The sequence below is a fragment of the Elgaria multicarinata genome, chromosome 15, assembly GCF_023053635.1.
Source record: "Elgaria multicarinata webbii isolate HBS135686 ecotype San Diego chromosome 15, rElgMul1.1.pri, whole genome shotgun sequence".
Classification (NCBI taxonomy): domain Eukaryota; kingdom Metazoa; phylum Chordata; class Lepidosauria; order Squamata; family Anguidae; genus Elgaria; species Elgaria multicarinata.
Window position 1 is genome coordinate 2,921,717 of NC_086185.1, and position 16,871 is coordinate 2,938,587.

The 16,871-nt window shown below is 42.4% G+C and overlaps 1 protein-coding gene across 1 annotated transcript in view; it reads right to left on the reverse strand.

Annotated features, from left to right (window-relative positions):
- Nucleotides 1-16,871, reverse strand: part of AFF2 (ALF transcription elongation factor 2) — a 392,460-nt gene that overhangs the window by 274,509 nt on the left and 101,080 nt on the right. Inside the window, exon 2 of the mRNA XM_063141604.1 lies at nucleotides 3,652-3,772. Coding sequence (XP_062997674.1) covers nucleotides 3,652-3,772 — 121 coding nt within the window. The remainder of the gene's footprint in view (nucleotides 1-3,651; nucleotides 3,773-16,871) is intronic.

The window sequence follows — 16,871 nt, forward strand, 5'->3', positions numbered from 1 at the left end:
TATAAACTAGACTCCTTTTAAGGATAAAATCCAAAATGGGAATTCAGATAAACGCGATTAGGATCAGAAGGTGGCATGAGTTTTAATTTATATTTATATTTCTGACATTTTGCATTCTAAAGTGTTGCAGTCCACCCTTAGTCCCTAGGGTGGGGCAGGATGACAAAAATACATACACAAATGGTGACGTCCAGAGGCGCATCTAATTTACTATTAATGTACAGGACTTTGTGGAGCCACCTGTAGTGAAGATATGTCAACACTAGCCAGAGAAGCTTTTGCATTTGGTAAACTAGGAGAAGCCATTGCTCTAGTCCAACCTTCTCCAACCTGGTGCCCTCCAGATGTTTTGTATTACAGCTCCCATCAGCCCCAGTCAGCATGGCTAATGTTCAGGAATGCTGGGAGTTGTGATCAAAAACATCTGGATGGAATCAGGTTGGCAAATGCTGCTGCATAATTGCACAAATCTGGCTGTAATTTGCACAAATTACTCAGAAATTTGCACAAATTGCTGGACCTTCCCCCACCTCTGGCTGCAAATACACAAAAAGGTTCCAGGAGTTCAGGGATGTACATCCCTAATAGGAAGCAGATTTTACCGAGTCAGACCATTAGTTCAGTGCTGCCAACACTGGCTGGTGGCAGCTCTCTTGAGCCTTCTTCAGCCCTACCTGGAGATGCTAGAGAATGAAACTGGGCCCCCCTGCATGCAAAGCAAGAAGCCTTCCGTCCAGTGCTCTGAACCTTTCCTCCCAAAATTTAACCCACCCTCCCTTCCTATTTTCCTTTCTTTTCCTATGACTTCTGAACAACAAGTTGAATCTCTGACTCAATCTCTGCTATTTTCTGAAGAATTGGGAAATGTAATTTCTGAAGAATTCCCTGCCTTAAATTATAAGTTTGTTTTCTGACTCACTGCTTGCATACTTCACACTCTTCAGAGGTCAAGCTCATTTGGAAAATGTGCGCCTCCCTGCTTTTTGGCCCTGTTCCTTAAAAAATAAATAAAAGTCAACTACCAGAATCCTTTTTCTTGGTCAAATTCAGATTGCCAGTTGGCTCTGATTATTTGTGTCTTCCCCGTTAGATGTCAAGGCCCCGTTCACAAGTGATACTTCAGCTGACGTCAGCTGGGGAGGTTGTGTTCACTGTGCCTTTGAGGGGAAGGGTCTTCTGCAGAAGAGGAGTTCTTGTTTCAAACAAGGAAGTGTTCGAGAAAGAGACGTGCCTTGTAAAAAAAAGAGCTCTGCATAATTCTTTCCACAACAAACTGGCCATATTCCACACCATCTGGGACCCTTTTTTAAGCCAACTGGCTTAAAAGCCGATGCAGAAAGTCCAATTGGCCAATTAAAATGCTGGGGATACAGGTGATTCTAATCAACTTGGTTAGAGTTATATAAATGGGTCTCTACAGAAATGTACTCGTATGTATACAAATTATTTTTAATATATTCCCTTTCCACTTTTCGGTATCTTTCTCTCTTTTCTTTTCTTCCCTTTGTAGTCCCCTCCCCCTTCTTTCTATTTGGTGCTCCTTCCTTTCTTCTCTCTCATCCTCTCAGTGGTCCATAAAGTGTTCTCTGCATTGTGAAGTGACCGGGTTCAACTTCTCAGCTTGAGAAGCCCACAGCCCGTGCTGGTGTCAACATGAAAGCATTTTAACCGAATTTATTAAATTGAGCTGAAGGACATTCCAACAATCAAAAGTCCCCATGAAGAAGAAAGCATTTACTCAGGATAACCGTGACACAGAGCTGTCTCATAGAATCTCAGAGAACTTGGATAACTGGATGATTAGGATAAATGAGGATCAGGCCATCCGATTTCTACTCTAACGGCCAAATTATGACAAAAATAGCCATGCATAAGCTAGCAAAGCTCCAGTGTGCAACATGGAAGTTACGAGTGAGGGCAAGGACATTCAGAAGTGAGGATCCATTCAGGACTGAAATGATATTAAGGACGGTATATGAAACTAGGGGAAATAAATAGCAGAGCACATGGTTTACATGCAGAAAGTCGCTGCCTCAATCCCCACCATCCCCAGTTGAAGTAGGGCGGGTGGGTGGGTTGGAACCTCTTTCAACGTCTGGGACAAATTCCACTTCAGAGAAGTTCTTGGGGCCAGATTCCAGGGGTGAGCAGGACTTCAGGCAAAAGGGGTGAGGCCAGAAGACCAGCATATTTTAACTTAAACTTTTGGTGCCAGATGCTAAGCCTGAGGAGAGTCATTCCAACCTTTTTAGAATATGGAACAACTGCACAAAAGACAAGAAACCACCAAACAATTAACTGTTTCAGGATCACAGGTGGCCGAGCGAGGAAAGACTGGCGCCTGACGTCCTGGAGAGACATAGCCAGCCAGAATTGACAATGGCCGACCGATGGGCTGAGTCGCTGTAAGGAAGCATCATACGTGCACAGATTAATAAACAAAGGCTCACTATCAACCTCCACCTCTGACAAAATGATACACCATTTCCAGGGTAAAATAACAAGATACTAAACATCTTTCGTTCATGGAACATGCTTCCAAAGATCCGGGGAGACGGGGAGCTTCCAGATGTTGTAAGATTGCAACTTCTATCAGTCCTAGCCAGCATAGATAATAGTGAGGGGAAATGGGACTTGCAGTCCAACAACATCTGGAGGGCTACATATTACCTGAAGGAAACCATAATTTGATAAAGAGCAAGAAAAGTGAGCCACACAGGGGAAGGATAATCATGGTGGAACCCAATCCAGAGATAGACAGTATATATCTATGCATGAATTAAGAGGCTATTTCTGATCAAGATGGCTCAATACTGCTCAGTTATTGTTCAGATATCTATATTTCAGGTGCTTTTTGCAGGTGGGTGGGAGTTTCTTTTCATTTTAAATTTAGTTTTGATGGAAAGAAAGACAGAAAGGCGAACAGAAATCCCCCTTCTCTCGAAAGATTCTGCTGGGATAATAATGGACTCTGACATTTTGATAAATGTTTCTGGGTGAAGTGGAACTTTAAAATCCAGGACAGAACCTGCCAGAGGTGTATTCTGTAAGCATCCCTAGTAAATCTATTTTGGGGCTGTTCCACTTCAGACTGCAGGCAGGGGGAGCTCATATAATTGAATGCTCCACCAAAATATTCCAAAAAAGAGGTCTTGGGACATAAAAAAATGCTAGTATTCTGTGTTTGGAAAATACCTTCTTTTAATTAAGCAGGATTTAGTCATGAGGATCCCCACTTGCAGACTCAAGTAGTACAACCCAGATCCAGGTTGACAACTTTGGTGAGTATAAGGCCTCAATGGTTGACTTGCATGTCTCTTTTGCAGTGATTTCATATTTCATAAATCAATATGGAATCGGATTAGAAGGCCCCATTCTGGGAATTGCTCCTGAATTGTTCCACTGTGCTAGTATGACTAGTGCTGGTTGGTTGCAAAGTGGAAGAACACCATGGTAGCCCAGAGGGCTGTCACTTGCCAAAGATAGTTAAACTAATCAATACACAGTTATGCGGAAGCTGATTTTGCAGTGTGTGAAACTGAGACGATGCGCTCTGTGAGGGCCTGAGGCCTGTTTAATGCTTTGGAACATAGGAGTGGAGGTGGTGTCAAATGCAACGAACGCCAAATATAGCTTCAGGTTTGTATTTACCTTGTAGGGTTCTCCAAAGAGATTAAAGCCGGACGCAAAAAGATCATCATCCTGCTGGACTTCTTGATTTCTCCGTTCCCATTCTTTTCTCTTAAGTGCATTCCGGTCTTGTTCATAGTGACTGGAATTTTTCAAAAAAGAGACAACCTGTTATTCTTCTGAAGTCCATGAAAGCTTATGCCACAATCAATTTGGTAGTCTTTAAGGTCCCACAAGAGTCTTGGTTGTTTTTGCTGCAACAGAGCAACCTTATTCATGCAAAATATGTGTTTTACCATTGACCAAGATGGCCCCTTTCCTAAACAACAACAACATGCCACTACAGCTACAGCAGTTTAAATTGTACTGAGTATATCTATCTATAGAAGCAGGGGTGTTGGCTGCGTGTGTGGAAGACATTTTAATAAGAGAAATTTATGCATCCAGAATATTTTAGCAGGAGTTTTGTTTTAATAATAAAAAAGCCACTTTTATTGCTGTTTTGCGTGTTTAATTAAATCCCACCATCCTAATCCAGTCTGACATAAATCATTACTAAAACATAATTATATAGTAAATAAGCAATATAGCATTTACTATTTTCTAGTAGGTTAAAAAAAGGATTAATAAAAATCAAACTCTATAATTGCTCAAATCAATGTGCATAATTATAGCCTGGCCTTCTAGGTAGCACAGAGATGTAATAAATGGGATCCAGAGGCCGTAACTCTAAATCAGCATTTTTTTTAATGGTTGTGTCGACAAGTCTCAGCACTCCTTTGTTTAGAAGAGAAAGCAAATGGAAAACTTGGTTTTAATATTTCGTTTCTACACATCCGGGCTTCCTGCTTCATGGTTAAATCAGGATATATCAGGATTCCCTTTAAATTGCAGATCTGCATCCTAAATATTTGTGCCAGTACATCTGCTTCAGTGAAACCATCACAATGTGTCTTCAATCCTATTGCAACATCTTGTTTTATGGGAAGCAGAAGATGTGGGGAAACCACCTTAGAGATGTTCTTGAATAAATGTCTCATTTCATTCTGAATACATAAACTGCCTTATTTATTACACCGATACCCCCATCTTTCTCCTTTCCCAAGGAGCTCAAGAAGCACACCATGGTTCTCTACTCCAATAACCCTGTGAGGTAGGTTAGGCTGACAGATGGCACAAGTTCACAGAGAATTTTATGGGAAGATGAGTAGGGGTTTTAACCCAAGCTTCCAGGCCTAGTCCAACATTCTAAATACAAACGCTGGAGAGACGGGCCACTAATTTATCTAGCCAAGCATGCCTTAGCTCTAGCAGCAAGTTCAGCTAGTCAGTGCCACCACGACTGTAGTCAAAACAAGGCTACTGAGAAATCAGAAGAAGGTATCAACAGGAACAGGGAATCACTGAGCTTTGCAAAAGCATCCCACAGGGGCAACAACCATCCTCAAAAACCCTGAGGACTGGTCATACTTTATATCTGCAGAATGCAGCATGATAGTTGAAAAATAAAATGGAACATGTGAGTGGAGAACTGCTGGCAGGAACCCAGAATAGGAGCTCTCATTTTAGGAGGAATAATAAACTGCAACATTTTGTTGCACGTTCCTCTTGTATTTTCTACTCTCAGTTGTAGTGGGTCGCCAACACTTTAAGCAGATGACTTTCCTCCCCTACTATCTAAAGTCTCTTTTCATTGCAGAAGTCAATAATTTAATCTGGGATCTAAAGGATGTGCTCTACCATTGAATTACGCTCCTTTCTTCAATGTGTAATCATCTACCAGGATCTGCTATGAAGCTACATTGGTCACATGAATGGACAACTCACATTCTCCACAATGGACCAGACCTCATGTCATTCTGGGGCATTGTGGGGTAAAATGATAACTGCCACACACAAAAAAGATGGCCACAATTTACCAGCTGTCAAGTTCCACTACCATACTTTCTGCTCAGCCATGCTTCTAATTTTCTTACCTCCACGTTTGGCAGCTGGTAGGAGGGCAGATGGCATTATTTATATGGTGGATTTAGTCCACAGCTTCCAGTTTCTACCCCCTAGTTTAATCCTTTAAATTTTACACCCAACACATTCATTTTTTAAAAAAATATTTTGTTTGGAGACATTGAAGCTGATGAACAGCATGTACCGGATCAAGCTCTTGACTTCTGCATTTTAACAAACAATAGGAGTCTTCCATCCACTGGACTCCTATCTATTTTGATCCAAGCCTGTGGAGCCAATGGAAAGTTGCTCTTCTGAGCTTGCAAAAGCGGGGCAGTTCAAAATGCATCGAGGTAGAACATAAAGCCAGCTTCCCAATCTGAACCGCCCCTTTGAAGGCTTGGTCCGGAAGCTTCAGCTGGTACAAAACAGGGCAGCCCGTTTACTAACAGGAACTGGCTGGCGAGATCACATAACGCCAGTCTTTTTACAACTTCATTGGCTGCCAGTCCAGGTCCGGGCCCAATTCAAAGTGCTGGTATTGACATTTAAAGCCCTAAACGGTTTGGGGCCAGGTTATTTGAAGGAACGCCTCCTTCCATATGTACCTGCCTGGACCTTAAGATCATCTACGGGGCCCTTCACCGTGAGCCCCTGCCAAAGGAAGTGAGGCAGGTGGCTATTAGGAGGAAGGCTTTCTCCGCTGTGGCACCCCGGTTGTGGAACGAGCTCCCCAGAGAGGTCCGCCTGGCGCCTACACTGTACTCTTTTCGTCGCCAGCTGAAGACCTTTTTATTCTCTCAGTATTTTAACACTTAATTTTAACTTAAATTTAAATTTTGCTGTTCTAACGCTGCATTTTAATCTTATATCAATTTTGCTGCGTGGTTTTAACCTGGTTGTGCTTTTTATACTGTATTTTGTATTTGTGCTTTTAACCTGTTGGTTGTTTTATTATGGTTTTAATTTTTGTGAACCGCCCAGAGAGCTTCAGCTATTGGGCGGTATAAAAATGTAATAAATAAATAAATAAATAAATGCCTGCTTAGACTGTTGAGATCTACGAGTGGAGCATTAAATTCCAAACATATGTTCACTGTGATGCCACAAAGCACATTACAGATGTGAAATCAGATAGTACCACTGGCTGGGCAGGGGGAACCTAAACATGTGTTGTGACATCATAGTGTCATAAGGGCACCATGTGCTTTGCAGCCAGGGACTTGGGTGTCCAAATCCGACTATTATGGAGAAGGATTAATTACGCTGTAGTAATGCTCTCTGACACTGTGCTGCTCATGACAACAGAACATGCATTAGCAAGTAGTCACCTGTCAGCAGCCATTCATAATGTACAGAACTGCTCTCCACCAAAGGTCACTGATGCACTGCCACCTAAAATCTGTTTGCTAGAAGATGGTGAGTTTCAAACTCCGGACCTCAAAGACAGAAAACATGTATGCTGCTCACTGATACTACTCTTAACACAGAATGTGTATTGTACCACCCCCTGGTATGTGAATTTTTATTACATTTCTATATATTCCCTAGACATTTCTAGGGTTATGCTGGACAAGGATTAGATAGCAAAGAGCAAAAAAAGAAAGAGAGAGACCCTCACAATAAAAATGAGAGCAAAAGAAGGACCTAATAGGTGGCTAAAGAACATGAATGTAATCACTTTCAGAGGATGCAGTTGTGGGACAAGGATTAGATGACACCGTGGATCAATAGACAAACGTTGCACTTTTTCCAACTGCATGTGCCAACTTCAGTCCACTTAATTTATCTCACATTGGGTCTTTGGGGAACTGTCCAACCCCTCCTCCATGTTCCCCAGCCTTGATTCCCCCTTCTGGCTTAGCGGAGGACTTGGGGGAAGGGACGCTTCATCCAGTAACCCATCACCTGCTAATCTGCGGCTGTCCAGGCCAGAGAACATGGCTTTACCAGTTTCCTCAGACTCAGAGGGCATACCTCCAATTCAGTCCTCACCATCTCCACATTGTAGGAGCCAGAAACTGGAGAATTGGACAATGGGTCTTTAATAAGTTGACAGAGGGGACAGAGCTAAGAGCTGATTCAGATCTACCAGCCTTCAGGAGGCCTTTGCATGTTGCTGAGACAACAGATTTCCTTAAGTACATTGCAACCCATACCGGCTGTAGTGACCTATGCAGGGTCCTGACGTACCCTACCTAGTATTACCTTGCTGTGTCATCCAGCTTTATCGAACCTGTCTCTGCCTCACTCTTCTAGTAGGTGCAACTACTTCTAATCAGCTGCCTTGGGAAACTTGAGCTGAGCTAGACAAGACACTGCCTTTGCAAAGCGCCCACCTTGAGTTCTATTGCTTGCTTTGATTTTATGCACACACCCACACACACACACCCACAGAGAGAGAGAGAGAGAGAGAGAGAGAGAGAGAGAGAATGAGAATTCACCTTCTAGACATAGTCTAGAAGAACAATATAGCAAAGAACGATATATTCTCAAATCTCTGCTGGAGATGAATTTAATCTCCATCCAGGCTTTCTGCACCAGGAAGATAACCAAATATCGACAACGTTTGCCTTTTCTGCTCAGCATGCCAATGTACTGAAAGATTCACACAGCGAGATATAATGAGGTATGAGCTGCGCTGTGATGGGGTTGTTACAGTGTATAAAGTCACTGATTTCTCACTGAAGCCACAATTACTAATTCGAAGCGCTGTCTAATTAAAACCACAGCTATGTATTTAGCCTCTTGTTATACCTACTGCAGTTTTATAATTACACAGACCTCTTTATCTACTCAATTAAAGTTCTCTGGATGCAGACAGGTTGTGTTTGAACCCACCAGCCCGACAGAGACAGGAGGCAACCAACCACCTCCGGAGGCGACAACGTATGCAATCTTGTTTTCACGTGGAAACAAATAGAGCAAACAAAGCCACAAAGAGTGCTCAGTTCAGGGATAAGGTAATTGAAACCATTCAAGTTTAAGCTTAAGCTAAGGCAAGGCTTAGTATTTGTAAATTTAGTTTTTTGGGGGGTCAAAACTAGCCATTTCTGTTGGGTGGACAACCTCTCCTGAAAAATGACTTGCACATAACATTCACCCCTGGTGTAATGTCTGGTGACATGGCTTTCCCTGGCTTTTGCTACTTCCTCTCTTCTGAATTAGTCACCTGGGTGATCCCACCCCATCAGTAATCACACAGTGAACCAGGTGGCACAATGATGTTACATCACCAGCTAATCAATTCTGACTACATAATGATGTCACTGAGGGCAAAACAGGGGATTTATGAGTGAGGGCAAGTGAGGGCAATGTAAATCTATAATAATCATCATCATCATCATCATCATCATCATCATCATCGATAATTTCTGTCTATCCTGTCCATCAGTGCCACAGGGCCAAAACCGTGAAAAATTAGATACCTGAAACTTGGCTTCCATACTAAAGGGATGTTAGGGATGTGTGTCTATGGGTTATTTTGTTCTTAAAATACAGCCATTTATTTTAATTAATTTAAATATGTCCATGTGGTCGAAACCTGTAGTAACATCTTTAGCCATGAGGGGGCAAACTTCCCTAACCACCACATAGCTTTTCAGTCCATACAGTTTGAAGCTGGGGAAGGTTAGTCGGATGACGGACACTAGTATACACCAATGGCCAGTATACAGCCTCCTCACTGCTGTGGGGCAGCCTCCCCTCAGGAGAACAGAGTGCTCTTCAACATTTTTATTAATGATTTGGACAAGGAGGTGCAGGGAACGCTGATCAAATTTGCAGATGACACAAAATTGGGTGGGATAGCTAATACCCTGGAAGACAGAAACAAACTTCAAAGTGATCTTGATAGGCTGGAGTGCTGGGCTGAAAACAACAGAATGAAATTTAATAGGGATAAATGCCAAGTTCTACATTTAGGGAATAGAAACCAAATGCACAGTTACAAGATGGGGGACACTTGGCTCAGCAATACTACAAACGAGAAAGATCTTGGAATTGTTGTAGATCACAAGCTGAATATGAGCCAACAGTGCGATATGGCTGCAAGAAAGGCAAATGCTATTTTGGGCTGCATTAATAGAAGTATAGCTTCCAAATCTCGTGAGGTACTGGTTCCTCTCTATTCGGCCCTGGTTAGGCCTCATCTAGAGTATTGCGTCCAGTTCTGGGCTCCACAATTCAAGAAGGACGCAGACAAGCTGGAGCGTGTTCAGAAGAGGGCAACCAGGATGATCAGAGGTCTAGAAACAAAGCCCTATGAAGAGAGACTGAAAGAACTGGGCATGTTTAGCCTGGAGAAGAGAAGATTGAGGGGAGACATGATAGCAGTCTTCAAATACTTAAAAGGTTGTCACACAGAGGAGGGCCAGGATCTCTTCTCGATCCTCCCAGAGTGCAGGACACGGAATAACGGGCTCAAGTTAAAGGAAGCCAGATTCCGGCTGGACATCAGGAAAAACTTCCTGACTGTTAGAGCAGTGCGACAATGGAATCAGCTACCTAGGGAGGTTGTGGGCTCTCCCACACTAGAGGCCTTCAAGAGGCAGCTGGACAACCATCTGTCAGGGATGCTTTAGGGTGGATTCCTGCATTGAGCAGGGGGTTGGACTCGATGGCCTTGTAGGCCCCTTCCAACTCTGCTATTCTATGATTCTATGATTCTATGATTGGACCCCACCCACAGGGGGCTATAGGGGTGTATATGGCAGAGTTGTATCTAGGGTGCCAGCAGGCATGGCTTCACTCCCAAACGGCAGGCCCAATTTGTCCAACTATATCAGCTCTGTAAGTTTGCTTGAAGGCCTAACTGTCTCAAAGGAAGGGCTTTTCCAACCCATGGAAAGCCAAGTGCTGGTATTGACATTTAAAGCCCTAAACGGTTTGGGGCCAGGTTATTTGAAGGAACGCCTCCTCCCATATGTACCTGCTGTGGGGCAGCCTCCCCTCAGGAGAATAGAGTGATTGGATCCCACCCACAGGGGGCTATAGGGGTGTATATGGCAGAGTCATATCTAGGGTGCCAGCAGGCATGGCTTCACTCCCAAACGGCAGGCCCAATTTGTCCAACTATATCAGCTCTGTAAGTTTGCTTGAAGGCCTAGCTGTCTCAAAGGAAGGGCTTTTCCAACCCATGGAAAGCCAGGTCCATTCACCAGCGAATAAGAAGCACACAATGGGGGGGGGGGGGAATACTGAAATGGGGAAGCTTTTTCAGCAATGCAGAACACTTTCATGAAGAATGGAAAATAGTTTCAGTATGCCCCCTGGTTAGGCTTGTTTGGACGTTGCAGCTTTAAGTTTACTTTATACCATTTACACAATCTACTATCCTAAGATAAACTCTGACTTGTTTACATATTCTAAGACTGAACCAAAGTCTGAAGATGGTAGAAAGAATACCAACCGACCCCTAGAAAATTCCAATAGTCCTGGCTCATGTCTTGTTCATGTCTTAGATACATGATCCTGGTATGCAGACACAGCCAGAGTGCCAAATCCAGAGTTCCCGAAAGACACAGGGTGACTTTTGAGTGACCTGAGGTAGTGGGATGGGGGTGAGGCTGAATTCTTTCTCTCTTCTTTCAAGGCAGCAATCTAGGCATAATGCCATTGAAATAAGCTCTTGATAGTCCTCGTTCAAATATTCAAATATGCCTTTCTTCGGATAGTAGAGTCCTCCCATATGCCCACTGACCCTCAAAATCCATACTGGGGATTGTTTTCTGGAAAGTGGTCCTGCATTAAATCCCCTCCTCCTCCTCCTCCTCCTCCTCCTCCTCCTCTCAGATTTCTTAACTCTGCAGTCCTCAGAAACCCACATAGACCAGATGCATTTTGCGTCCGAAAATCTGTACATTTCAGGATTTGCAATGCGTTCTGCGGAACAACCCCCCACTCATGTCTAATGAAGCCCAGACTTCTGAAAAGTGTGTAAAGAAAAAATGCTTTCATTTTAAAATGATCATAAACACACTGTTGTCAGTAGGTGGATGCATACAGTTTGAAAAATACACACAAAAATGTGCACTTGTTTTAAAAAGGGATTCTTTCCTAACAGCACCTGGAGTTGCCAGGGATTGAACCTGGGATGTTCTGCATGCAAAGCAGGGATTCTTCCATTGAGCTACGGTCCTTCCCAGCTATGGTTCCTCCCCAAAGCCCTGAACAGGAGCAATCCGTACTGATGGCTTTGGGGCAGGTAAGGCAGTCCAGAAATGTTAATGATAAATAAGTAAACACTGATAAATAAGTAAATAATGATAAATAAGTAAATACTGTTGCAGGTTCTACTTCCTTTAAACTCAAATCAAGTTTCTAATTGTCATGACTGGACCAAGGCAACCATGCACTGCTAAGAAATTTTACAACAAAGCCCTCGGGAAACTATTGCTCCTGCTGGCTCCAGTTCTATTGTTGAGCAACGTCAGCACTTCAGACAGTTGAATCAGATTAATCACAGTCCAGGATGTTCATTAGCAAAATGGTAAGCAATGCACATATTTTATCTGTACATATTTATCCATCTCCATTTCCCCCCCCGTCCCGCAAAATGAATACTGACATGAATAGTAGATACGTATCACTGAGCTTCAAAATCAATCATGTCTAGTGATGCTGCCAAATTTTGTAATTCGTCTGCTCACCATTCCTAACGCTCCCTTCTTTAACAGGCCTGGACTGATGGTTGACAAACACACAATTACGTTTGGAATTGATTGTGAGCTGCTGAGCGTGCGCAGCCCATATCTAAAGCATGCCGTTTCTGCGCATGCACTGCCCTGGTTCAGATTGAGCCTTTCCTTGCCTTAATCTGGTGCTTTTTCTCCCCTTGCCGCCGCTCTGGCTGCCCGTTTTTAGCCATCCTACCATCTCCTTAGTAGATTCACTCATCTTTGCCATCAGAGGCACAGCAATGGCTCTGAGGAGGCACTATGCGATTTCAAACTACAGCTCCCAAGATGCACTTCGATATTTGAAATTTCTGCATGTGCAAAAGCTTGTTTTCATGAAACAAGAGTTCACTTTGAGGGAGAACTATTGTCTGAACCTCCATGACTGAGGCTCACCTGTGTAAGTTCATTCATCAATAATTATATTTTGGCTATAAAATACAGATGCTTCTTATTTGATGTTCAAACTTATGTACCATACCCCTCAACATGATCCTTTTAAAATAATAATAATAACCTACACTAAAATGTTAAATCAGCTGAAGATTTGCATAGTGCAGGGCCACAGACAGCAGCATTAATAAAGCATTAATAACTTTAATGAAGATTAAAGTATTTGTACAAAAACACCCACAGTAGGTCCCACAGGCAGTTTATGGAAAATGTAGTTGTAGAGTCAAAATCAGGGGTGTCTATTCATATCTTTCTTTCTCTTGTGCAAAATCCTTTCAAATCAGTTTTTCTACTGTCAAAAATGTGCGAGGTCAATCTTGTCTCACTGTCAGTTTGGAACGAAATTCTGGAAACATCATCTCAGGAGGGAATGGATGTCAAGATCTGATATGTTGCCAGTATCTTTTGCAACGTTGGGCAGGCAACCTCTGGACAAGCAACCCAAAATGAGGGGGGAGGATTCCAAGGAATGGTCTGTGAGCACATGCTGCATGTTCGTCTGCAACATCAGGTGACAATTTGCATGTGTGAATGGATCATCACAGACAAAATTTTCATAATGATCAGTGATCTGGTTACCTTGGGGAGAACCTCAGGAATTTCTTTTTTTTTTTTAATAATTTTTATTTGTTTTCTACACTATATAAACATACATTACAATAATAATAATAAAAAAAGAAACATCAAACAACTGCTACATACATATTGAATAAATGTTGAGTACATATATGTTGAATAAGTATTACCTATACATTATCATACTACATTATCATTACTGCCAAAAGCGGCCCTTCCAAGAAATTCCTGACATGTATGGGTGATAACTTTCTCCTACAGAAAGTGGTGGAAGGAACTAGAGGGTCAGCAATCCTTGACTTGTTATTGACCAATAGGGATGACTTAGTGGATAAAGTGGCAGTTACGGGAACTCTGGGGGAAAGTGACCACGTCATACTTGAATTCTTGATTATGAAGGAGACAAAAGTCGAGCGTAGCCATACACGTACTCTGGATTTTAGGAAAGCTGATTTTAATAAACTCAGAACTATAATAAGTAAGGTCCCGTGGCAAGGGAGCCTAAAAAGAAAAGGAGTGCAGGATGGGTGGGAGTATCTAAAAAATGAAATTTTAAAGGCACAGTTACAAACAATTCCAACAAGGAGAAAAGATAGAAGACAACAGAGGAAACCAATGTGGCTCCACAAAAAGCTTATTGATGAACTGAAAACAAAAAGGGATACATATAGGAAGTGGAAGGAAGGCCAGGCTACAAAAGAAGAGTACAGACAAGTGGCGCAGAAGTGCCGAAATGGCGTCAGGAAGGCTAAAGCTGTGAATGAGCTGAGATTAGCGAGGGATGCTAAAAGCAATAAAAAGGCTTTCTTCAGATACGTGAGTAGTAAAAGACAGAGGAAAGAAATGGTGGTTCAACTGCTTAATGAGGATGGCAAATTGATAACAGACGACAAACAAAAGGCTGAAGTGCTCAATTCCTACTTTGCCTCGGTCTTCTCCCAAAAGCGGATCTATGACCCCCCTGGAAAAAGTGAAGCAGAAGTTGAGGGGGCAGGATTGCAGTTTGAGATTGATAAACAAATGGTCAAAGAACACCTAATTTCCTTGAATGAGTTCAAATCCCCAGGGCCCGATGAACTGCATCCAAGAGTAATGAAGGAGCTAGCGGAAGAACTCTCAGAACCTTTGTCTATTATCTTTGCAAAATCATGGAAGACGGGTGAGGTGCCGGACGACTGGAGGAGGGCTAACGTTGTCCCTATCTTCAAAAAGGGCAAAAAGGAGGAACCTGGGAACTACAGACCAGTCAGCCTGACATCCATCCCTGGGAAAATTCTGGAGCAGATTATAAAGAAGTCAATCTGTAAACACCTTGAAATCAATGCAGTGATTACTAGAAGCCAACATGGATTTGTCAGGAACAAATCCTGTCAGACTAATTTGATCTCATTTTTTGATAGGATAACCTCCCTTGTGGACTGTGGGAATGCTGTGGATGTCATATATCTTGACTTCAGCAAAGCTTTTGACAAAGTACCACATGACATTCTGATTAACAAACTAGCTAAAAGTGGGCTAGATGGAACAACTATTAGGTGGATCCACAGTTGGCTACAGAATCGGACTCAAAGAGTACTTATCAATGGAACCTTCTCAAACTGGGGAGAGGCAACGAGTGGGGTGCCGCAGGGCTCAGTCCTGGGCCCAGTGCTCTTCAACATTTTTATTAATGATTTGGACGAGGAGGTGCAGGGAACGCTGATCAAATTTGCAGATGACACCAAATTGGGTGGGATAGCTAATACCCTGGAAGACAGAAACAAACTTCAAAGTGATCTTGATAGGCTGGAGTGCTGGGCTGAAAACAACAGAATGAAATTTAATAGGGATAAATGCCAAGTTCTACATTTAGGGAATAGAAACCAAATGCACAGTTACAAGATGGGGGACACTTGGCTCAGCAATACTACAAATGAGAAAGATCTTGGAATTGTTGTAGATCACAAGCTGAATAGGAGCCAACAGTGCGATATGGCTGCAAGAAAGGCAAATGCTATTTTGGGCTGCATTAATAGAAGTATAGCTTCCAAATCACGTGAGGTACTGGTTCCTCTCTATTCGGCCCTGGTTAGGCCTCATCTAGAGTATTGCGTCCAGTTCTGGGCTCCACAATTCAAGAAGGACGCAGACAAGCTGGAGCGTGTTCAGAAGAGGGCAACGAGGATGATCAGAGGTCTAGAAACAAAGCCCTATGAAGAGAGACTGAAAGAACTGGGCATGTTTAGCCTGGAGAAGAGAAGATTGAGGGGAGACATGATAGCACTCTTCAAATACTTAAAAGGTTGTCACACAGAGGAGGGCCAGGATCTCTTCTCGATTCTCCCAGAGTGCAGGACACGGAATAACGGGCTCAAGTTAAAGGAAGCCAGATTCCGGCTGGACATCAGGAAAAACTTCCTGACTGTTAGAGCAGTGCGACAGTGGAATCAGCTACCTAGGGAGGTTGTGGGCTCTCCCACACTAGAGGCATTCAAGAGGCAGCTGGACAACCATCTGTCAGGGATGCTTTAGGGTGGATTCCTGCATTGAGCAGGGGGTTGGACTCGATGGCCTTGTAGGCCCCTTCCAACTCTGCTATTCTATGATTCTATGATTCTATACAACATAATCATTCTTAACATAAAAGTGCACCCCCCACCTCGGGATCTATTCCTGAGTCCAAAATCTGATCGTTTCTTCTGCTGGCGGTTTCCCACTTCCCTTAGTAAACACAAATATTAGGAACTGTTTCCAGATTCCTTCAAACTCATTTATTTTAGTTACGCCTTTTCTCCACTTAATATTACATGTCAGTTTATCATTAATGGCTATATCCCATACTTCTTTGTACCATTCTTCAATAGAATATTCCCCTTGAATCTTCCAGTTCCTAGCTACCATCAATCGTGCTGCAACCAGCAAACTCGATATCAGCTCTATAGTTTCTTTTCCACACTTTATATCTTCAAATAGTGACAGCAATGCAATCTTTGGTGTTTGTTCTATTTTCATTCCCACTATTTCTTCAATTTCTGAAAACACCATCTTCCATAATCTTTGTACATATTTGCATTGCCACCACATATGTAAATACGTTCCTTTTTCCCCACAACCTCTCCAACAATTTGCTGAATGCTGATCATTTATCTTATTCAATCTAATCGGGGTTAGGTACCACCTCCATAAAATTTTAAAATAGTTCTCCTTTATTCTCACTGATAAACTTCTCAACACTCTTTGTTTCCATAGTCCCTCCCATCTCTGTCGCCCTATTTGTACCTTCAAATCTGACTCCCATACCATTTTCTCTGAGTTCTCTCTAAACTCCTTTTCTAACAATATTTTATATATTTCACTCATTAACCCTTTTAAAACTATACTACCTCCTTTCCCTTTTTCCTTATTTACTATTAACTCTTCAAACTTCGTCATCTTTCTACAAACACTATTATCTTTAATCCACTTTTTATTCCATTGTTCTAATTGCCCATATTCTAACCAAGATAATTTTTTCTCCTTTAACAATTTTTCCATATCCTCTCTTGTTTTTATATCTCTTAACCAATCCTTTAGTTTCATTTTGCTTTTCTCTTTTAATATTTTACATAATCT